The 25214-nt window shown below is 34.0% G+C and overlaps 1 protein-coding gene across 3 annotated transcripts; it reads left to right on the forward strand.

The window, feature by feature from the left end:
- The first annotated feature begins 53 nt into the window (after positions 1-53).
- Positions 54-19955, forward strand: LOC110689741 (phospho-N-acetylmuramoyl-pentapeptide-transferase homolog). Of its 3 annotated transcripts, XM_021866537.1 has the most exons (8): positions 54-440; positions 3314-3388; positions 3523-3749; positions 7892-8339; positions 8476-8540; positions 9193-9386; positions 14413-14621; positions 19368-19955. In XM_021866537.1, exons 1-8 carry the CDS (start codon positions 318-320, stop codon positions 19548-19550), a joined length of 1524 nt encoding a protein of 507 aa, XP_021722229.1. In that variant the 5' UTR covers positions 54-317; the 3' UTR covers positions 19551-19955. The 3 variants fall into 3 exon arrangements, with proteins under 3 accessions (XP_021722229.1, XP_021722223.1, XP_021722238.1); XM_021866531.1 differs by lacking the exon at positions 54-440 and having other exon boundaries at positions 447-3388; XM_021866546.1 differs by lacking the exon at positions 54-440 and having other exon boundaries at positions 447-3388; positions 19382-19476.
- Positions 19956-25214: the final 5259 nt, after the last annotated feature.

Genomic DNA, 25214 nt, shown 5'->3' on the forward strand with positions numbered 1-25214 from the left:
ATTATAAAATGTGGGCTTTATGTAGAGATTTGCGGGCGATGAATAACAAGTCCCCTCCAAAAACCGTCGTAGGCAGAGCATGAGCACGTTGGAAAGTGTGCAAAAATACAAGCTACTGGCCAACTACTACACCTTCCAAAATCCTTTCCATTCTATTTGACTCCATTTTCCTACTATTCTTCTTCTTCTTCTTCTTCTTCTTCTTCTTCTTTCCTTTTAACTAACCACTTAACCTGAACAAACTACAAACCCCGCTCATTTTTTATATTTTCAAATTCAATTCTATTCTTATTTTTGCAATTTCAATCATAGTAATCATGCAATTACATTCTTCTACAGTTCTTCGATTTCCTCGTGATTTGACGCTTTTTCGATCTCGCAGTTATCCACGAATTACTAATTCTCTTTTGTTTTCTACGAATCATTGCCGTTGTCGTCAGGTACACTAATGTTTTGAATATTTGAATTCCATTTTATTTAATTGCATGTCAATCTGCTGTTTCAATTTCATCCGTTATAATTTTAATGCGTTGCAAATTATAATATACTGAGACATGGTTTTTTTTTTTTTCCCTTTCCATTTAGAATTTATTATATTTTAGTTTAATTTATTTGTATTACTGAGATTTATACCATGAGTTATCTGATCGATGAACGGGAAAGGCAAAAGTTTTAAAATGATGATCGCCTGATCGGTTGTTACTCCGTATGATGTTTAATTTATGTTTTGATGTCTTAATTCGTGCAATGTACCAATTATTTGATTTATGTCATGACCTTAGTGGCTCCGATGCCAAATTTTGTTATTGTATCGACTTAAGGCGAGTCAAGAAGTGTGATGAATTCGAATTGTTTGGGGTAATTAAAGTTGTAAAAGAGGTTATTTGATCAAAAGTTCAGTTGATTGTTGGAGGCTTTGATTTTAAGTTTAACTAATACTTGTATTTAACTCGTGCAATGCACATGTTAATGTATACAGCCTTCACAACTTTGGTGCTAAACTTTTGGGAATAGCATAGTGTCAGTGAAGGAGGAGAGAAATTCATAAAGGATATTGTGAGGAAAGAGAAGATGTTTAAGCTATTGTAGTCTCTGGCCTCTCCACATCATTATGAAGATTGCGTATGATGGTTCATGTTAGCCGACTCCAAATCATTTTGAGACTAAGACTTTGATGTTTCTGTAGTCTCTGGCCTCTCCATTTAGGATAATTCAAGTGTTTTGTTTTTGGAAGAATGATGAAGTTTTTGGGGAAATAAGCGATAGTGGAATGTGAATTGATTTGATAAGATTGTTTGTTGTGACCAATTGACTATTGTATAGAGACGATTTTGGTTCTTGCTTTTCTAACACCATGGAAGAGAATGAATCTATCTTCCTAGTTAAAAACTCAAACCAGGCCAATAACACCAAGTTCCCAAGTGTCAAACCAGGCCCTTTATTTGTAGTGATGTTTCTTTCAAATCTCCCATAACTCAAAACTGAGTATCTTTTATGAATATATCTCAATGTTCACCTTTCCTTTCCCTACAATTAACTTTGCACGTAGTAATAGAATTCATAATACTCCCTCCGTTTCTTATTTCTTGCAACATTTGCCATTTTGGGGTGATTCACATTGCTTGCAACAAACTCATAATTTTCCTTATTTGGAAACTTTTTGCTGTTAATATACCCTTACTAAAAAATTGTTAACACATAATGCTACACATAATTACAACCCATTATAATCCTAATCTAAATTACTTATCTATGAAATCACACCCAAATAATCAAACCCACTATCTTTCTCTCTCCTCCATCTCTCATTTCATCTTCTTCATCTCTCATCTCTCATAATCAAATCAATAGTTCGTCAGACTTTCTTCAACTCTGATTGTTAGTGGCTTTGGTGGTCATCAGTGGTGTTGGGTTTGGTGGTTCACCGTTCGTAGGGGATTTGGTGGTTTGTCGGGATTGGTGGTTTTTTGCTTTTTTGTGGGTCGTTGGTGGTTTGTGCTGGGTGGGTTTGGTGGTTTCGTTGGTGGGTTTGGTGGTTTCGTTGGGGGGGGGGTTTGGTGGTTTTGGTGGTGTCGGTGGTTTCGTTAGGTGGATTTGTTGGTCGTGGTGTCGGTGGTATTGGTGGTTTCGTAGGGATAGATGAGGGGTTTTGGTGGTTTCTTAGGTTTGGGAGCGTGATCTGGGTGGTTATGGTGGTGGTTTAGTTGGTGTTGGTGGTGTCGGTGGGTCTAGATCTGGCGGTGTCGTTGGTTTCGCAGGGGTGGTTTTGATGGTTTCCTGGGTTTGGTGGCACGGGTCTGGGTGGTAGACCGGTGGTTTGGGTGATGGTTGTGGGTGGCGTGCATTCATTAGTGGTGGTGCTTGACTTTGGTTGCTTAATTGCTATTTTAGTTGGATAAATTATTCACCCTCTCTCCTCCTTAATTACATCATTTACATGCCCTTATTTTTTATTAAGTATGCTTAAAAAGTTTTGACTTGGGAACCGTGCTACCCCCTTTGTTGCAAGATATAAGAAACGGAGGGAGTATATATTTTCCCGGATTTCCTTTATACAACCTATGCATGCCAAAAGGCTAATGTAATTAAAAGTGTAACCTTATGGTTGAAGGTTTAGTTTATGGTTTTTACCTCTTATGCTTTGATTTTAACTTTGGATTCAAAATGAGCCTGCTACTTGACTAATCACTGATAGACTGACACAACAGTAATCACTAATCCGCATAATTCTTTACCTCTCTCAACCTCTCATCATTGCTTTGAGAAGCTGCCCCAAAAACCCCATCATGACATCAACTTCAGAGATTAACAATTAAACGACATGTAGCAATCAATTCTACAATTTAATTTCTGCTCTATTTTTTTTAATCAAAATATTGTTACTTCACTAATTACTAATTTTATAATATCATAAATAGTCAACTTGTGATATTCTTCCTTTTTATTATAAGTTTAACAGTAAATTTTCCTTGACTGGAATTTCTGATAGTTATGTCATACGACATATGTATGATAAAAGATTCAAATGGGATTTTGTAGATTTTTTTATTGGTGCGTACTATCAAATTTCTTAAAAATTTAATAATTTGTAAAAATTAAGGATAAAAGAAAGTAATGGTCAAAAACATATCTTAGAAATCATGCATAAATAATTCTGTGCATGATGTGTATGCACGCCTGCACGGTACTTCTGGTAATGTATTTTATGGCCCTCAAATTAAAAATTCTTAAGATCCAAAATTATCGCCTTGTCATGTGTTTTATCCAAGTGAGGATCATGTATATTATACTAGTTTCTTTTGTTAATCAACAGTTACGGGATACTAGTATTTGGAAGCAAGGATACAATTTGAAGCATGATGTGGTTCAGCTTAGGTCCATGGATGAGGTATTTAGTGTCACTCTTTCGTTTCAAAGTCCTTCTGAATGGTGCTAGTATGGCTTGATGACTATAGGGTCAATAGCAGAGGACACCTTTGAAAGTTTGTGTTTCATTGATAAATTGCATTTATTTTTTTCTAGGATTCTGTAGGTATATCCTCATTTGATGACTGGGGAAACAATGAGGGCACTAGTGACTACATGATTTTCTCAAGTGATGGAGAAGATAGTGATGGGGAGATTCTGGTGACACCCATGAACGATGTTGATATGCCACGAGTTAAAAGGCAGTTTGTTACTGCAGAAGATGCTTTAACTGCCACAGCTTCTAGACTTGCCTTGCTTGGGAGAATGCATAAAAAAGACAGGTACAGAGCCTAGTATCATTCTATATCAATCACCAATAATATACCCTTCTATCAGGAGGAGAAGGATTGGGCCAAGTAATAACAAAACCACCACCACCACCATGTAGTGAGAGGGCCTGTTAAGGCGGGTTCAGTTTATGATTTTTGTATATAACCTAGGCTCTAGGGGGTATCTATGTCTTTTTGTTCTTGGGCTTCCTTTTCATTTAATGTTTTGGAATTTTGGATTTAAATATGTAAATTTAGCTTGTAGGAAAATAGAATTACAAATGATGAGGCCTTCAGGGCATGATAGAAATCCAAAGGCTTGGTAAGGAGGACACAGATTAATGCATTTTTTTTTGTAAGTGACTTCAAAGGAATTGAAAGGCAATTGTTGGAGCAAATAAGGAAGGGACCATTTCTATATTTTTACTCCCTTTTTTGGGTTGCCGCAGTTGGGATTGACAGTGGTTGAGTATGTGAGTGTTTGACATATTGATACTGTTGTCATGGAGTACCATGTAGGAGATCTCGTTAGCCAGAGATTAGCGATTTATAAATAGACATGGTTCACATTGAAAATCTAAATTTTCATTCATCTTAATCCCACCTTTGGATTAATTCAAAATAGATCTAACTTTTAGGGGATGTATTCCTTATTTCTTACTATAGTTTTATGTGCTATTAAAACCTGATTGTACTTCTAGTAAATGTCCAAAAAAATGCATTCCCTCCGTCCCATATTCTAGTGTCTATTTTTGCATGATCTTCTAGATGCACCTTTGGCAATTAATATGTTTAATTACATATTAGCAAAAGTTATAAAAAGTTGATATTTTTACACTACAAAATGAGACGAATCTAACGATGTCTCATAGGAATGTAGGATTATGTATTGTATATATATAATGATAATCTTTAGTCAATTTTCTAAAACATTAACCAATGGGACAGAGCTAAGATCACTTGTAATTACTATCTGTACATGAACATTGTACTCCAAAGTTAGGATTATTCTGAGTTATTTGAAAGGTATTCAGATGTATAAATGGTGAAATTTTTTGGATTTGTTGCTATATTTGTACAATAGATGAAGCCATGAGGATTATCTTCTCTCACTGTCTGAAAAATGGCTAGTTCAGAAATTGACTACATGACGTAGGGAAAATGTAGGCCGTTTTCTACCCTTCCCTAGAATCAAACGAAATTTATAAACACTCAACAAACCTAATACGAGTATATGGTAAGTCAAGGGTCAAACCCAAAGGATTGGGTTGGTACAAGCTATAGCCTATGTCAAGCTACTTCGAAGATTGTAGAAAGATATAGTTGGTAACTAAGGTATAAAAAAGCTAGATAAATCGAGAAATTCAATATGCTAAAAACTAGGGATATAGGTTCCACATACAAGCTCAATGATTATGCTAATTGATGGATCCATCCATCAGTTCAAACATTATAAAGGACAAACAATAGTTGCAACCAATGTTATCCAAAAGCTATCTCCTATAAGCCAAGGTTCACTATGAATGGCTTACAAGGAAAATCACAATCAAATTCAATCAATTAAGCAATTCTCAAATCAAGGGTTCATGTCATTGATATTTGCAATGCAATCTAGATTAATCTTATAGGTTGATCACTCCTAGTCTAATTAATCACATGCACAACTATGTCAACCAATTTAATTGCAACAGTTCAATCTATCAAGGATCATCAACTAACAAAAATCATCAATCAAGTATGCTTCCCCTTCTCCCTAGCAACTATTCTACTCAGTAATCAGGGTTAAATTGAAAAACAAAACAAATTGAATCACAAACATATTCATTTCAAGCTTAATCAAGAAGAAATTAAATCATTCAACAATTTCTCAAACAAAGATTAAAATTCAAATCAAACATTCTAGAATTAAAGGAAATTGCAATAAAAGTAAATTCAAAGGAAAGAAATCTCACAAATGAAGAAGAAATCCAAGATCAAGTTGAAATCATAGATCAAATTGAAGTACAATCAAGTAATCCTAAGCTTCTACTTTCTCTCTCTTCTATTTCTGGAAAATAAGAGTCAAGTACAAATAAAGTCGTGTCCCTAAAAAAAGAAAAGTCAAAAGCTATAAATAGCAAATCGAGCGAAGGGAAACAGAAGCCTCTGTGCGCACGCACCCTTGCTGTGGTGCTCGTGGCTGGCCTCCTTTGCTTGCTCGAACGATCTCTGCGCTCCTGAGCATCCCTATCATCGGTGCACTCGAGACGATGCCCGCGAGAAGGGCAGCCTTTAATTCTTCAAGCACTTGTACACTCCGGATCAAAACATTGCTTCCATGGTGCTTGTGCTTGTGGAGCTAGGTTGAATTGCATGCTTGGATTCCTGAACTTAGCTCCATCAACTTCCTTGAATGCGCTCGAGCTTCCTCCTCGATAATTAAACCCCGGGAAACTCAACACACCTACAAAACAAGTCAAAGAAACGAAGAAGCGAGAAAAATAACCGAGAAATGATTAAAATAGTAAGAAAACAATCAAAAGCACGCATTTCTCTAAACTTACACACAAACACGCAAAACAAGCATTATTATGTAAAAACACGACATAAAAAACTAAAAATGAGCATAAAACTACAAAGAAAACCTAGCCTAAGAGTGCCATAAATGACACTCATCAAATTCCCCCAAAGCTGGACTTTTGCTTGCCTCGAGCAAAACAAAATCAAACTTAAAGGAAGATGATGAAATTATTTAAGCAAGCAAGAAACGAGAAAAACTAGAGAATAAGAGAATGTACACTAACTCACTTTCGTAGGAATCACGGTTAATTTTAGCAACAATTGACGAGCCATTTAAACCTCTAGATCGCTCTAGAGGACGAGTAATGCTCTTATAAGGGTTTTCTAAGAGATTAACCCATAGCTCTCAAGTAAAAGGAGGCAAAGCATAAAAAGAGAAGAGAGAAAGTTAAAACTTAAAAGGAAGAGAGGTGCTTCTACAATGGACTCTTGCAAATGGTTAAAATACGAGAGGATACCAAATTTCTAATTTGGTTCGGTTTGGATCGGTTTTCGGTTTTTGTCCAAATACTTTCACCCCTAGGTTGCATGGGTTGGGGTATGGGGGTACAAGGGGTAGAAAATTATGGCAAATGGAAATCAAAGAAGGTGATTCAGGCGCATATTCCTTTCATCAACTAGTTGATAGAGTAATTATGAATCCTTTGCAAGGGAATGGAAGGAAAGGATCATAATTGGATAGTAATAACATTTTCAGGCGCATATTCCTTTATAATTTTTACTTGTTTATAGAGCAAAATTCAGTGCATGCTTTCTCTTCAGCTAATCCTAACAAACATATTATGAGCTTCCTATAATGCATCTTCCCTTAGGCCGGGTTCATGACATTATTCTTGGCAGAAGATTATAATAATTGATTATGCTGCTAAAATTTGTCACGGCCCATCCATTAATCGGGTCAACTTATTCAATATATTTGTTGCCATCTCAATTTTTGTAAAAGATGATTCCGAATTTCATTCTTCTATTTCCTTATAAACCTCATGAACTTATCTATACATCTTAAGGAATAACTTGGTGTTGCCACACAACTGAAGAATAAAATTCAGTTTCTCTTACCACAATAGCTTTCTGTTTTTTAGGATGTTTTGTGAGTTTCCCTGCAGAGATAGGACAAGATGTCACCAAAGCATTTTTAATCCAAAGTCTCAACTGTACCCATATGAATAGAATGACAGAAATGCAATGGCCTCATTAAGTACAAGTTTTTCTTATCAAACTCTGTGAAATAGGATTGTGAAAAAATAAATAAATAAATAAATAAATAAATAGAATCAAAATGCTTTACTATGAGCTAAGTTATGTTCTGTTTGGATCTTGTAGACATACTTAGATTGGATTCCGTATCTATTTGGCTAGGGGACAGCATCATTTAAGGAGCTGTTGGCTGCTAACAAGTTGAGAGATCAAAGAAGTGACAGTTTATAATGCACTGTCAAGTGTCAATGATTGAGTGATTATCAGGGTTTTTTTATTTTAAATGCGCTTGGATGTCCCTAGGACTTAAGGAAAACAATTAAAATCATATATTTATTTTTAATGGTTGTGACCTGAAGCTTCTCATTTATGTTGATAGATCTTTCTTTTGGATGCAGGATTATATATGGCTTTGTTAGCAATTTTGGACTGATCAGCTTCTTGACAATATGCCTGGCATTTGTAGACTGGCGTGCTTGGCGCATTGTTAGACAACCCTTAAATGCCTTTTACTTTTTGTCACCTTTTTTAGCCTCTGCATCTTTAGTAGCATTTGCAGGCTATGTCTCTGTTCCAATACTTAAAATATTTAATATTCGTCAGAAATTTCGAAGAAAATGGCCTTACAAGTATAACTCTAAAAAGGGAACGCCGACCATTGGTGGAGTGTTTTTCATACCCATTGGGGTTGCCGTTGCGAAATTTATGGGTGGTTCTTCAACTGAATTTACCGGCATTTTATTAGTGACTCTGGCATATGCTGTGATTGGTCTTTTTGATGATACAGTAGGCCTTATAAAGCCTTGTAATTTTGGACTATCTAGAGGGACAAAGCTTTTATTGGAGGTGAATACTTTAGATGTTTCTTTTTTTTAAAAAAAAATAAAATTGGTTTTTCATTGGAGTATCATAAATGTCCTCTTTTTGTTTGGCTGTTCTGCATTTTGGAGTTTTCTGTTGCTCACATGATTTTCTTCCACAGGTGGCTGTTGCAGCATGGTTTTCATTTTGGCTGTACACCCAAAATATATCATCACCTTACAGCATGTATACTTTCTCATTCTAGTCTAATGAATTTTTAGCTGATGGCAATTTAAATATTTTCTGATTGTAAAAGTTTCGAGACTAAGCAGTTCTTTGGATCATTTATGGATCCGAGCAAGGTTTTTTTCGTCCCTCCGTTTGTCCACTCTACAAAAGTTTCATGGCATGATTTTTGAGGTGAATCAGTTACACAAGATACAAGCGACATAATGGTTTTTTTTAATTAAAGACATTTACAAAATTTGGATTTTGTAGGTATTCACTATTTGGTATAACTAGGATCTAGTAAGCATGAGTTATTTGGAAGATAGCACATCCTATAAGAATTGAACAATTGATAAATTTATGATTTGGAAATATTGTCAGAACTTTAAACAATGTATATGTGTATGCTATTGTTGAAGTTGCTGTTTTGATGATTATTGAGATTTTATTGAGAAAATTTGAATATCGAGTTTTGTACAACGATTAGGATCGTTCTTGCTACTGAGTCAATATTACAGTTCTCTTGCAATGGGGCGTGCTTGTGAGCATATATGACGTTTTTGTTCTCATTGGTGATTAGATGTTAGTCACAAGCCTTTTCTTGCAAATCATGCTTTTATTTTATCATATTCTACTGATTTATTTTTCTGTTTGTTGCACTGAGATGCAGGAAAATGCTGGTCCCATTACCTGCACCTGTTGGCCTTTTGAATCTGGGAGGATATTATCTCTTGCTGACTGTATTTACATTTATTTTGATGACCCGTGGTCATAAAATTATTGATGAACTAGATGGATTTGCTGGAGGTATTGCAGCATTGGCATTTGTTGCAATGTCTGTAGCAGTGCTTCCAATTTGTTCTGGTGAGTAGTCATATTTTATGTTGTAGCAGAGCCTTATTATATCAATTACGGAGTAAATAATAAGAACAGATTTATATCATGCCAACAAATATGCATTCCTCTTTTTTTTCCAATTAATAATTATTGCTCATATGTTAGCCTCTAGTCTTTTTTTTTTCTCTTTAATATTAATTTAAGTACCACAGAGAATCAGGTCAATCTTTATTAATCCTTTGCTAGATTGCGGAGACAAGTTTATTAGTCTCCCTCCCTCCCTCCCTTTTGCCAAGTTAAATAATGTTTCCTTAACTAAACCCTTCCTGTTTTTAAAATCATATTTACAAGTCTAAGAGTGTATTTGACTTGTTTAATCTCGAGATTTCCAGGGATTTTTGATGTTTTCTGCATATGCCTAGGCTTCATTTCATGGTTTGTTTAGCTGAATAGCCTCATTAGAACATCCCTACCGCGTTGGCATCCTGCCCTTGTCAGCTCATAAGTCTCGTGATGTGGATTTGAGTAGCTTTGGTCAAATCTCAAATTCATTATATGTTATTTTGGGTTGGTTATATTAGTTTTATGACTATTTTACTATAAGGGTAGTTAAATAGTATAGGAAACTTGGCATGCAAGGAAGCTAAAGCTTAATTTTAGTATATTTATGATAAGTCATATCTTTTTAATGTTTTATGAGGAGTCCTACACGGCTTTATTAGTCCCTTTATAAGGATTGGATTTTTTTGTGAGTAGAAAAAAAGATACTCCCATGCTTAATTCTAGTCCAGTTAGGTAACACGCTTTCCTTATCGGGTCATCCCTATTTACTAGATACACTTTTTTTTTCCTAAAAAGGAATATTCTCATCAATTTTATATTATCTTTCTCATGAAATGGGTCCCAATTTTTTCCAGCAATGATAATGATTAAGAAATTTAACCCCCCTTTCACCAATCGAAGTAATGGTTCCCACAAGTCCACTACCTACTAACTGCTTAAAAAAAATTATGCCGGTGAAACTGTTTCTAATGTAATGCTACTCAGAATCTTCATTTTACCTCAAGTACTATTGTTAAACTTGAACATGGGTATGCCACTTGGACATTTCATTTTACTTCAAAATCTGAGAATTTTTTCACAAAATAGCCGAGTCAGATACTTGGAAACGTACTCATATCAAACATGGGTACCCAAGTCTGAGTAACATAGATGTGTCAATTAGATCTTTGTTAAATTACTTTAAAATTTATATTGCTTGTATAAAATGCCATAGATTGTAATTATGTATTTTGAAGAGTTGAGATTATTGAGAATTTGAGTTTTCGTAAAAACTTGGGGTTATGAGATGCATTTTCATGAGAGTAGGTGTGATTCTTATTCACCCCAAATTGGTTAATTGGTTGAGTAAGCAGTTTAGTTCTGTAGTTTTAGTTGATCCTGACATAAGAGAGACTAATTCATATCACCTCATGCTTGTGTAGTGTTTATTAGATTAGTCTAAGTTTGTGTAGCAGGTAAAGCTACTATCTTAACAATGAGGCAGTGCAATTTTAAAGAAAAGGGTGTCGGGTTGTTCATCTTTTAATGCTTGGTTGCGACAACTATTTTTAATTGCATAATTTCTAGTACTTAAGCATCTTCCTCCGTTGGATCCTTAACCCCTTGGTTCAAGGAGTGATGTATATGCCTTTGGGTCTGCTTGATCCTATATATCTTTCTTTTCTTTCCATGTGGTTTTCTTAGTGTGAGGCTTTTGTACTATGTACATGTATCTTTTGGGTGTCAATAGTTGGTCCCTCCATCCTAGATCAGCTTGTACCCTTATCATCACACATTCTTTTAGCCTTCAGGTCATTAGTTTTATGATTATTTATTGTTCTTTTATTGACAACTAAAGGAGATAGTGGGATATACTTTTATTGAATACTCAGTGATGGGAGAGTGGAGTATCTTTTTGATTGGGTGTGAGAGAATGTAAGATTCTAACTTTACGTAGTGGAAAAACATATATATTAAAACAATAATAAGTCTTTCCAAAATTAGTATTATAAAAACTAATTTGAGACAAATAATAAAGGTAAGTGTAAAAACTAATATGCGAAAGATGAAATACATTAGCAGCACTTAATTCTTTTCATTGGTCATTATCTTAAGGACTCTATCAGATAATTTGGAATTTCCCTTTTTGCTTCCCTGTTCATTTCTATTAACTATCTGAAGTTTTTTTTTCACTTTAATCCAACACTTAGCCTCCTCCCGTTGAAAAAGTGCAAGGCGCATTTTGGGTCGTAGGCTAAATTAGAGCCTTATGTACATTAGGCACCCTTTGGCTCTTTTTCCTTGGATTTTTTTTAGGAAAGTTTAACGAGAATAAGTCAACCTTTGCTCCATTCTTCCAAAACAATCTCACCTTTGAATAATCCAACCTTTACTACCCATTTTCTCATAACAACCCTAGCAGGTCACCCTACCAATACAACCGGTGCCAATCCACATGTCACTTAATTATTGGCGAAATTTTTTATTTTAATCTTTTAACTCTATTAACCAAAAAAAAAAAATGCTTTCTTCTTTCTCCCTCATCTCCTTCCTACTCCCATCTCTCTCCCCTTTCATGGCCACCGTTAACTCTATCCACCACCGCCACTTCCATGGTCACCATTAACACCATCCACCACGCCCTACTTCCACCACCCACAGAGGAAAAAAAACCATCCTCACTCGGCCAACCCCCACCCCCATCCCCAACCATGACCATGACCCATCCCTACCCAACACCAAAGCAACCAGCACACACCAAATCGGCAAATCCTACATCGATCATTACCATGAGCATGGAGCATCGCCACTACTAGCATGCGCGCTTCCTTGCACCACCAACCCACAACCACTATTTCTTTGCATCACGAACCAACATCAAATCTCTAACATCAACTTCACAATTAATAGAAGCAACAATTAAACTACACCAGCAAACAATCACACACTTTGTTCAAATAAGAAAAAAATCCAATATCTTAACCCAACATTAATCATATCAATAAAAAAAAAAATCAATAAATAACTCTAAAATTAATTTAAAATCAATTGAGTAATTTTCATTTTCAATTCATATGCAGTTTTTCAAATTATAAGGGTTTGGATTTCATTATTATCATTAGTATTGCAATAAGTTAGGGTTTTGAGGTGGTTTAAGGCCAAATTGGGTGGCGATAGGGGTGGGTTGTAGTTTCTTATGGTGGTCAGAGAGGGTTGATTGTGATTATGGGGTCGAGGGAAGAAGAAGATGGGTGGTTATGTTTGAAGATGGAAGGCATTGAAAAGAGGAAGGAGAAAGAGAGAAAGGGGGAGTTAGAGTAAGGAGATAGGAGGAGGATGAGAAAGTGAAAATGGAGGAATGTTATGTATTTCTAAATACAAACATTGATTAAAATATTTTAAAAACACATGGTAGAGAGAGAAAAGAGGAGAGAGATAGGAAGAGAGAGGTCTGTAGGTAGACCCCACCTATTTTTTGGTCGGATTGTATCACGTGATGGGGGATCATATGCTGATTGTTCCACTAAAAGTTCATATAGTACCATTGAATCATCAGTGGTACTATTTATGCATAAATATAGTACAATTGAATGCATAAATAATACGATTATGTGCATATATAGTATCACTGTATGTTCAGTGGTACCATTTGATCATCCAATGATACCAAAATATGCATTCGTTTGTACATATATATAATTACATGAATAACCCTTGCTATACATTTCTACATGTCTAACATTCCTCCCTTTAAAATTCATCGGAGGAGGATAGAATAAGATAAAAAAAAAGGAAAAAAAAAAAAACTTACCTGATCTCCAAGGTAGCAAAGGTTGGATTATTTTGAGAGAATGATGGGAAGGTTGGATTATTCTTGTTAAATTTCTTTTTTTTTTTTCTTATTCATTATAATTTGTGATAAAAGATGTCAGAAGGCTCCCAATTTTTTTGTAAGATCATTATAAGTTATGGCCATTAATAAAACTATAAGATTACTAAGTTAAAGTTGTTATGTTATATTCTAAATACACAAGATAATATAATAGCCTTCATGAGTCTTGTTAATGTTTGTGCCTTATTGCATTGGATGTAAATTGGGCTGCATCCTTTTGCCACTTTCTCTGTTCTTGGGTTATTTTTTTTCATTAGATGAAAAACCAATATTAACTCAAGTTTGCCTATTTTCTACAATTTAGCCAAAGTTGCTTAACCTAGGTCAATTTTGAAGGTTAATCTGATGCTCCATATAGTCATTTTGACATTGCTAAAGTTCAATCCACTAATAAACCTAGCAATTTCCTTTGGTGATTAGGCCCATTAAAAACAATTATGTGCTTCAATTTGTTTGGTACTTGAGGATTTTGTCTACTAGAATTCAATCTATTCAAATCTTTTCAACTTAAACAACAGGGTTAATTTTTATTTTATAGTTTTTATAGGCCATAAAATTTCACTCTATATTCTCTTTTATACATGCTTTTATGACTTTCATAAACAATCATCCTATAACCTTTTGTACTCCATTACTTAATACAGACATCTACTAAGAGGAGTTAATTGTGGTTAATGCTATGGATTTGATAGAACTTAGTATATCCTTACGTTTGCCAAGTATTGAGCAAAATCGCCTTAGTGGCGAGCAAGTTATATCCTTATCGCTTTGTTTGCTGTTTACGTCAGTTCCTTTTCATGAAATTAAATGGTAATGTGTATATTGTTTGTTACTTCTGAGACAAAAAGAGTACTTGAGTTTCACTGGTTGTGACTTGGATACAAATACTACCATTTCTACACCTACTTAAGAGCCTTGTAACGGTTTTCCCAGTGCAGTATTGCTTGACGCATGTGTATATTGTATAAACTTATATGAGCTTGTCATTTATGATTAACTCATTGCTGTCAGCTTGTCCTTTGTGGAAATTAAACTTTTTGATGTACATATAATTACGTTAGAATTTAAAAATATAACCCATTCAATTCTGCTTCTCATGAACTTTTCTCTTGAAACTAGATGTTTCCGTTTTTGGAACATCAATGGCAGGTGCTTGTGTTGGTTTTCTTTTGCACAATCGCTACAGAGCATCTGTAACAATGGGTAATACTGGATCCTTGGCGATAGGTGGAGCCCTAGCTGCCATGGCTTCATGTAGTGGCATGTTCATACCCCTTTTCATTGCTTCAGGAATTTTAGTCATTGAAGTGATTGCTGTGGTAATACAGGTATATGTTGGTTAATTTACTTGGCTTTGATGTTTAGAGTTTTTACTTATAATATGCTGTTTCATAACATCCAATTTTTAAATATTATATTGTTCTTAATCTTCTTATTCTTTGGCAGACTTTTATCATTTATGTCTGTGCTTCTGACATAATAATGTAAGCTGAAAAAATATTTAAAATCTGCACCTATAATCATATCATACTGAGGCTCTTCAGGCACTTCCTTCCCCTTTCTTTTTCTTTTTCTTTGTTTTTCATTCTTCCGATTAAATGTCTGTTGGATCTGAATGTTGTACTTGATTATTCATGTGTTTATGGCCTATCATTATCACACAAACTCAGTGTACGGTGTTTATTTATGTTATCAAATGATTATAGCAAACCATGGATAGGGTAGAAAGTGGTTGTTTTCAATGGTTGGTGAGTACTAAGATTCGTTGGTCAATTGTCATTTGAACATCCTTGAGCCATTATTCTGTTGCCGGATATTGATGCTCTTAATGCATGATTTTAATGTATCTCGCCACCCTCCACACCCCCCCCCCCCCCTCTCTCTCTCTCAACAAGAGGACAAAAGTTTTGTTGCACTGTACCAGCGATGATTGAAGCAGAATTGGAAACTGATTTGGAAAAGGGTCAAAGTCACTCTCTTTCTTTATTATAGTTTATAGCCATCTGTTGGACCAAAAAAATATAGAAAATGTGTATGTAGTTGTAAGTCTTGGAACAAGAAAAAAATCTCATGGTGATTTTTCCAGGAAAGATTTGAACATAATTTTTTTCATTTGGATGGCGAATAACTAAATAACTAAATGTAGAGTGAGATTTTAAATAGGCAAAGGATTCAGATTAATATGGTGACTGAAGGCAAAAATATTCCTTAAGTCGTATGTAGGCTATGTTTCATTATTTCATTTAATGCCTCCTTTGGATGTGTTGTTTTGTTTATCTCCTTATAAGGTTATTGTGGAAAATGTAATTGCATGTCAATTTTAAATTAGCTCTCGATCAAATAGGTTTTGCTTGACTATTGATTTGAAATAGTTGGAGTGTTTCGTATAAATTTTGCGAATGGTTAAAATAATACTCATGGAAAAAAAGATAAAAAAAATTAAGTGCATCACTTCCTTGGACTCACTCCGTCCCTTAATGATAGTTTCTTTTGACCAAATTTTAGTTTTAAAATGTTCACCCCATTTGTTTTTTCCAACAACCATTAATATTATTTTTTTATTTACCAAAACTCCCTTCAATTTGCATTATATTTGTACAAATTTAGCTTCCCCATATAAACTTTGCATTTCCGTATTACTTTTATACTTTCTCTCTCTACTTTTTTGCATATCCCGTGTAAATTTAATGTACTTTTATTTCTTCATATTTAAGTTTCTTAATTCATGTTAAATTTCACCGAAAGGGACTGTCATTAAGGGACGGAGGGAGTATTAATTTTTTTTTTTTCATTTTTCTCCTATCATGGTCCTGACTTATTTCCTCACTCCTTGGAATATTATTAACCCATTGTCTTTCTTGTAATTTCTAATTCCCAACAAATTTCTGTTTATTCTATTCAACTCACCCTCCTAAAACTTTTCTACCGTGATGCACTAAAAAATAAAATAAAAATGGAGTATATAGTTATTAGGAATATGTTTTTTGTTTACATTTTTATAGATTATAAATAGGTCATTACCACCTTAACTTTTGGCAAAGCAAAGAATTTGAAAAAAGAAATTCCTTATATTATTAGAACATCTTCATGGATTACCTAAATTTGACCTCCTTTCTAGTTTGTTAAATTCTTCAAAATGATATTTACTAAAATAATAGGTTATGGGTAAGGTTCTTACAAAATTCTTATGGCTACACATTGGAGGATGAGTGATATTTCTTGTAAAATCCATCATTGCTTGGATAATTTCATATGGAAGGGATTACACTTCACAAAGCAAAATTTAAACCTTACCTTTATTTTAACAATGGTTACAATACCAAAAGTTGATATTGTGCAACTATATATGTATACGAATCTATCAAGGCTCCACATGACCATATTTTTCCTTACGCATGACTCAGGATATGTGATTAAAGAAAAGTGTGTGAATAGTTTAAAAGTGCAAACGTTGCAATCTTAGGAATGAAGTAATATCTAGGAAATTTTGTCAAAAACCTCCTTTTAAAAGCATTCTTTTGTTAAAAACCTCCTTATAATTTTTTTTATTTTGCGAAATCATACCTTAATCAATTTTTTTTTTACAAAATCATACCTTTTGACGGAAAATGGGGTTTGACCCCGTTTTCAGGCGTTAACCACCTACAAGTTCAACGGAAAACCACCCAATCCCAAAGTTTTCCCAAAATTAACCCACCACCAAAGACCAACCACCCCGCCCACCCCCACAACACCCACGCAAACAACAACAACCCCACCAATCGACACCAACAACAACAGCGGAATCGAATACCGCACGCACCACCACATCAGACCCTCGCAACTCGCCTACCCTAACCTGCCCAACCACTCCCTTTCCGGCGACAATACCCTAGGCTCTGACCGCCGGCGACGCTTCCTCGGATAACAACAAGAATATAATTTTTGGAGGAGGACAATATTTTGGGACTTAATTGAGGGGTCGAATCTCTGATTTTGGGGCTTAATTGAGGGGTCGAATTGGGGTTGCAATTGGCGTGGTGTTGCAGCGGTGGAGATGGGAGGCTACTGGGGATTGATGTTGTTGTGCTTGCGCGGAGATAGGTGGTGCGGTGGAGCAGATGGTGAGAAATAGTGAAGGCTTGATGGTGATGTGGTTGCGCGGAGATAGCCACCGGGTTAGGAGGGTTCTGGTTGCGGTGGGAAGAGGAAGGAGAGGGAGGGTTGTCGACGGGTTTTGGGGTTCTGGGTGACGGTCACTGACGGTGGGGTTGGGGCAGGGGTAGCGTCACCGGCGGGGGGAACAGGGAACCCTAGATGGTGGTGGACTCTGGTGGTGGGTCTGGGTGGTTTCCGTTGCACACGTGATATGCACGTGGGTGGTCAACGCCTGAAAACGGGATCAAACCCCGTTTTTCGTCAAAAGGTATGATTTTGTAAAAAAAAAAATTTGTTAAGGTATGATTTTACAAAAAAAAAAATTTATAAGGAGGTTTTTCACAAAAACATGCTTTTAAAAGGAGGTTTTTGACAAAATTTCCTAATATCTATTGGTAAAAAAAAAAAATTCACATATCAGATGTCATTGATTTTCTGCTTGTTTTTCATTGTCTCATGTTTGATGATGATGCATTTTGGTAACTTTCTTTCGGCTCCCTTCGTTTTCCCAAGTCTTACTACAACTGTAGCTACGTAAACCAAGAAAAAGTAGAAATGGGGGACCATGCATGTGGTTACTGTTTTTAGAGGAGAGATAAAGAATATGAGTTTTATTAAATATAATTGGACCCCACAAAGTGGGGTTTTATATGAATAAAAATAAATAAAGGTTGTCATAATGGGAATAAAGTAAAAGTGAGTAGAACTTAGAAAAACATATGAGAATGGAAAGTGAGCAACACTTAGGAAAAGGAAGGAAGTATTAGTCTAGATGAATAAAGTTTATATTTTGTGTATATGTGTTAAATATAGCAAGTCGAAAAGTCTAACATGAGATTAGGGCCAAGGAACAAGGAGGGTTGCAATTGTGTTACATGAAGTTTCGTAGACTTTATATGAGAAGTGCAACAAAGTACAAGTCATACAAAGTTATAAACCACACAGCCATGAGCCTATTTTCCATGAGCCTATTTGATATTAGATGTAGTTTTGTGAAGTCTTCTTGTATGCAACTTTTCTTTTTTTTAGGATTCCACTTCCCTTCTTAGTTTTATAAAAAACTAATAGAAAAGTAAATTAAGATAATAAAAGACTTTGAACTATTCTAAAACTAACTTTTACCACACTAATGTATATGATAAGAATATGTTATCATGCAAAATCTTGTTAGATTAGTATCAATGTTGACCATCAAAATAACAATTTTTATAAATTAGTAGTCTGTTATATTTATTATTAAAGTTGTATATTGCCAAACGTAAAAATCAAGTTTTATAATTCGTGAATATGCCTTGAATATGTTTACCCCTACGGATGATCCCCGTGGTTTTACGTTGTATTGTGATTGTGTTTTGTGTTTGGGCTTATTATGTTCTCGATTTGGGAATATTATATGACTCCTTAAGCTTTAACCTAGATATGGAAAATAAAACTTCATCTCACATACTTGTGAATGTAGCTAACAATCTAACACATTGTAAATGAATTACATAAAGCTTTGTATTTTTGTTGTTCGTTGTCAATACTACATTGTATTGTCTCTTTATTTACATACCTTGATATGTTCATATTATCTAGTTCATCGTTCTTGATTTTGTTTTCACTAATCCGAACAATTTGAATCTCTCCAAATCCATATTGGATTATTGTTGTGCATGTTCAATAGGTTTATAAACGCAAAGCTTAAGCAAGTTCTTTATACTTGAAGAAATTGCTTCAATTATTCCATCTCAATTGGCATCGTAGTCTCTCATCTTTAACTTATATGTTTAGTGCTTTGTAAATGGTGATGATTATGAAACATTTAGGTGTCAGGCATCAACTTTTAATGTGTGTGTGTATCTGTGTGTGTGTGTGTGTTGTTTATTCTATAGGAGCTTAATTGCCAGGCAATACAAGGAGCTTTGGCAAGATCTCTGACTGATATTGAGTTTCAGATATTTCCTTTCAGGACGACTGAGGGCTTACAGGGGAAAGCACGTAGTTTTTTTCAAGTTCCTCCTTTGCATCACTACCTTGAATTATGCGGAATGAAAGAACCATCGATTGTCACTGGTGCATACTTCATATCAGCCTTCTTGGCAGTTCTAGCAGGTTATGTGGGTCTTGTTTCAGCATAGCTTAAACCAGTTTCTCATTATAGCTTATTTTTTGTAAAGTTTTTCATTTACTGTTCTTATTCTTTGGTCTCTCCCCTGATTAACAATCTGGGTTACTGAAGTAGCATCATCATGAATGATGTTTATAGGCTTATAGCATATTCTATGCCCAAGATGTTGTGATGCGGTTTGCTAACATCTAGGCAGCATTTTGTAGGGTTTGTCATAGATCAGTTAGAAAGAAATTCAGAAATTTGTAAGAGATACTATGATGTGTTGGGATTTTTTGGCTGGCTACTTATTCTTTTTGGAATGTAACTTGATATCGTTGCATGATGACATAAATCCTTAAATTTCATTTTCTAGTAGTTGACGTTGTAAAGGATAGACAACATTTTCCTTTTGAAACATATAATTTTCACATTCTTTCCTGCTTCTAACTTCCCTTTCTTTTTTAAAATTTATGTTTGTAAAAATATGTGTAAGTTATATTTTGAGATTGATGGAATTTATGCATAATTTAAAGATAGCTACCATGAGAAGACATCTTTAAATTTATGTTTGTTAAAATATGTACAAAAAACAAATGATACTTGTATTATAAGATAAAGGGACTATGTGCATCGAGTATAAGAGCATCTAAAGATAGCTATGAGCCTACGATGAGAAGACATCTTTAAATTTATGTTTGTTAAAAAATGTGCGGAAAACAAATAATACTCCTATTTTGAGATGGAGGGAATTTATGCATAATTTAAGAGTCTTTTGCATATAACCATTTTTTTAGTCCTGTTTTTGTGCAAAGAACGACTTTATTAAAAAATTGATGTAAAAGACCACCATTTTCTTAATTTATGTCGCAACTTACCATCTAGTGTCGGAGAGTAGATATATGACCGGCTACTCTGGCGTTGACCCAATGGCACATGACATTAAATGAGCCCTAATCCCCCCCCCCCTTTTCATTCCTTTTCTCTTTCGATTTCCCTCTTCTCCTCCCCAATTCCTCTTTTTTTTTGTCTTCTTCTTTCTTCCTTGCATATCTGTTCCTCCTCTCTAGTGTAGATACTTTTTCTTGCTTTTCTACGTACCAAAATTTGAATTACACCTTGGTTGACTTGTTGACTCCAAACTAACATGTAGTGATAATCTGCTGTAAAGCCTATAATACATTGAAACAACTAACAAATCATCATTTGTCAGTTTGTTAACTTTCGAATATGTTGTGGTGCTTGTTGTGACTTTGGTAATGAACTAGAAATCACTAGGACATTTTATCACTTGTAAGATGCAATTGATTCTAGTTTAATCATTCTAGATTTTGATGTATTATGTCATGTATACTAGGTCTCATAAGGTGTAAGTTTTGTTCATTTTGCAGATTATAGTAACTTGGACAAGTGGCTACAATATATCTTAAAGTGTTATATCTTAAAGCTTTAATCTATGTTACTCGTATGAGTGTCTGTTATGGGTGCATATTCAACTGTAAGATAATGGAAGTGCTGCGATTTCAAACATGGGATCTTGTCTAATTAGTTTTCAGTATTGTTCTAATAAAACAGAATAGGCCCTAATATGTAATAGGAGGTAATGATATTAGTAATAGGAGGTAGGGGTGAGCAAAAATTCAGGATAACCTGACTTGGAACCGAAACCTGTAGATCAGGTTTTGATTATGGTTTTGGTTCCGGTTCCGAGTAATAAAATTGGGAACTTGTTGCAATGGTTCCAGGTAATAAAATTTTGAACCTGGAAATTGTAGGGTACCATGTTAGTACATGTTTTCTATAGGGTACACGAAACCGAAACTTATCATTTAATCCCAAATATAAAGCCTTATATCAAAATTGTATAAAAGTCGTCACATACTGTAGAGAATATTTCAAGCATCCTACATTTGAGCCACACTGTGATCATACACTTAAGCATGATGGCGTCCAAAGGGAAGAAAGCTAGAGCAAAAGAGTCGCCAACAAGTTTTAGGAACTTGTAAACCGTTCACATGGTGAAAGTTACACCCCTTCACGATCCATGAGATCGTTAACTCCATAGTGATTCGGAACCATGACTGGATATTGGGGATGAAGGTACAAATCCAACCTAAAATAGATTGAACCTGCCCTGAAAATAGGCTTCTACTTTATTCTTCTCATATTCATGTGCGTTTTCTGATTAACATACAACCATTAGGTTAATCCTAAACCTGTTTATCCATGTTGGTTGAATATTAATGCACAAATAAATCTATTATTGGCGGTCACTTGAATTATAATCATATTAAGCTAAACAAGATTATTAATTATCTTATCAAGTGTGATTACAAGTACAAATTCCCTTTAATCCTGCAAGAGAGAGTGTGATCAAGCAATAACAATAATTATATCAAGCAACAATAAATAATCATCATCTTAATAATAATATTCAATAAAGCATAACAATATTAGCAAGATCCTAGGCATGATACTAACAAGATTAATAACAAATCCTAGCATGTCACTAAACAATAAAGATCAAAGCTTTATCCTTAACATGATACTAACATGATGTTAATAATAGGAGGCATCCTAGACATAATACTAGAAAGCAATAAAAGCATCATAACATGATACTAGAAATATAAATGATATTAGAAATATTAGTTTATACCCTAAACATGATTCTAGGAATTAATATAAAATTATAAACATGATTTTTATATCAAAAGGATAGTAAATAATCGAATTACTTACTTTGATGCCTCATATCTTTTTCTAATAACAAAATACACACATTAGTAACTTCAAGGAAAATATTAAATCAAACAATTAATTTAAACAATTGAAATAGGGATTTGGGACCAAACCCTCAGAAATTATAAACATTTCACGTGTAGGGCGAAGGCAACTTCGAACTTGGCTAGGTGTGTCTAGGACTTGTGAATGTAGAATTTTGTAAAAGGGGAAAGTTTAGAAAAAGAGAAGAATAAACTATTGCTTCAGAGAGTTAAGGATGGTTGAATCTTGATGATTCTGAGTGAATGAAAACGGGGAAATACGGCCCTATTTATAAGAAAATAGTTCAGAAACGATAGAAAAAAAATCAGAATTTGAATCGGAATAAAGCTGACCCCTGTCACCAGCGACAGAGCCCAGCGCGAAACGACAAGCATCATGCATGGCGACAGACTCTGTCATTTGGCGATAATTAAAAGATAAAATGCACTTTTGTACGGAATCCTCTTCTTAATATAATTAAGCTATTAAACTCCATTTTTATTAATTTAAAAATCGGATTTTATCATAATAAAACACTGTTTTATTTCAAACCAAAATCATGATTTTTCTAAAAAGATAATTATCAATCCTAACTCTATTAGAATTCAAAATAACCTTCTAAACTATTCTAGAAAAATTAGAATCAATCCTAATAATTTTAGGAATAATAATTAATGGGCCCTTCACTAGATTATTAGGCAATAAAACCATTTCAAACCCAATTTAGTATTTGGACCACAACTTCCTCTTTATTCATCGGAATTGAGCTTGATAATAACATATTCTTAGGTGTACACTCATGCACCTAGAAATAAGTGTAACAACAACATAATATGAACATTAGCTTTTGAGAAAGTGAACATTAGCTTTCTTCTCCTCCATTTTTCTCCTTCGTTTTTTATTTTCTCTCTCCTCTGTTTTTCCCCCCTTTTTTACACTATTTTGATTGAATTTGTTTCTTACAACATGAAAGTAGTTATTAAGTATGAATTTTTTTTGTGAATTTCGATAATGTGCTTTAATTTCAATTGATTAAGGTTCATATGAATCTTTGAATTCACAAATTATGCTCTGTTTTTTCTCCTTCCTTCTTTAATTCCTTTTTCCTCTGTTTTTTTTTTTCTATTTTTCTCGTTTTGTTTTGATTTAACGATTGAATCTGTTTCTTACAATATGGAATTGGTTGTTTATCTGATTTTTTGAATTCATATGAATTGATTTTTTTAGCTTTGATCAATTTCATATGTGTTTCATCTGATTTTCTGCATTTTTTTTTATCAATGAACATAATCATGCAAAATATGAACATATGCATAGGTTCTTCAAATATGCGTAAAAAATATGAACATATGCTATTAAGAAAGAGAACATATGCATAAACAGACTTAATGAGAATATTTATGAACAATAAATATTTACTATGAATATTTATATTATGAAGATATAAAATATTATTATGAATATAAGTTATTTGATTATGAACATAAAAAATTTGAAGAAATAAAATTTAAATATGATTATGAAACATATGCATCATAAGTATTCAAAATATGAACATATGCATTCAAAATATAAACATATGCATTGGTTAATTTTTTAATGCGTATGAACATAATTAAGCATTTCAGAAGGTGAACATATACATAAGAAATATGAACATATAGATTTAGAAAGTGAATATATGCATTTCAGAATGTTTACAAAAGTATTCATTATATGAACATAAGAATTCAAAATATGAACATATGCATTTCAAAAGGTGAACATAAGGTATCCGTTTGATTTCACTATATTTTTTTTTTTTGACAATTCCAATAAAAAATTTCGAACAATAGAGTATCGAACAATATTCAAACAAAATTAAGTGATAATCATATAAATTCAAACAAAATTAAGCGAAATTTACATAAAATGGCCTTTTTTTAGGGAGGATCATTTTGATTTTGCGTCTCTTCTCTAATGTCCATTGATGTTTTTGCAGTTTTATAGTGAGATAAAATGAAAAAGAGGAGAGAAAAAGTGAAAAAGAGGAGAGAAAAAATCATATAGAAGAAGAGTTTTGAGTTTGGAAGTGACGTTACATTTATTGGGTGTGAGTTGGTGCATTGCAGTTTTCATGTTTTTTAGTTTTAGGGCTTTTTTTAATTGGGTTGTGTGTAATTGGGCTTTTGGGCTATGTTGTTACACCTATCTAAGGTGCACAAGGGTGTACCTTAGACTAATTGCTTTATAATATATCATTGGAAAGCTCTTTACCGTCTCGACTCAACTACACTATTATTGGACCCTTATCATAATCCAAACTAAACTAGACTGACTATTTTCATAAATAGAGTAGATTTTCGAAAATAGAAAGAAAGATTTTTATTAAAACAACCGCATCACAAGATTTTTCACGCTTTAACTTTGTTCGATAATCAAGCAACGTGAAAAGTATTCATCATTGGGTTTGGTTTTTGGGGAGACACATTTGGGTGTCTACAAATACCTCTCTCCCTCCTCATATTCATTTTCATCTTACTCCTAAAGGTTTAATTAATGGTATTGATACAAGTATTTGTAATATTGTATTAAATAATCTAAACAATTAGTGTTAGTTTGTTATATTTGTAACATCGTATTGAAGTTGTATGTTTTTACTCTTATCATCCATTTTTGTAAAATAAATTTTGTAACAATTTATCAAGTAACTATTAAGCTTACTTTGAAAGACATGGTACCCTATTCGAGAATCGAAATTATTCCCAATTTTTAGGAACATGTTGAACAGGTTCCGGTTCCTATTTTTAGGAGCCTATTGCAACAGGTTCTAGTTATGGGTCCTACCCTGCTACGCTCACCCCTAGGCCCTATATTGTTCAATGATGTTATCAGTGTTTGTTCATTTGAAATAAACAGATGTATGACTTGAAAGCAAAAGGGGGGTGCA

This window comes from Chenopodium quinoa, unplaced genomic scaffold (genome assembly GCF_001683475.1).
Source record: "Chenopodium quinoa cultivar QQ74 unplaced genomic scaffold, ASM168347v1, whole genome shotgun sequence".
NCBI lineage: Eukaryota > Viridiplantae > Streptophyta > Magnoliopsida > Caryophyllales > Amaranthaceae > Chenopodium > Chenopodium quinoa.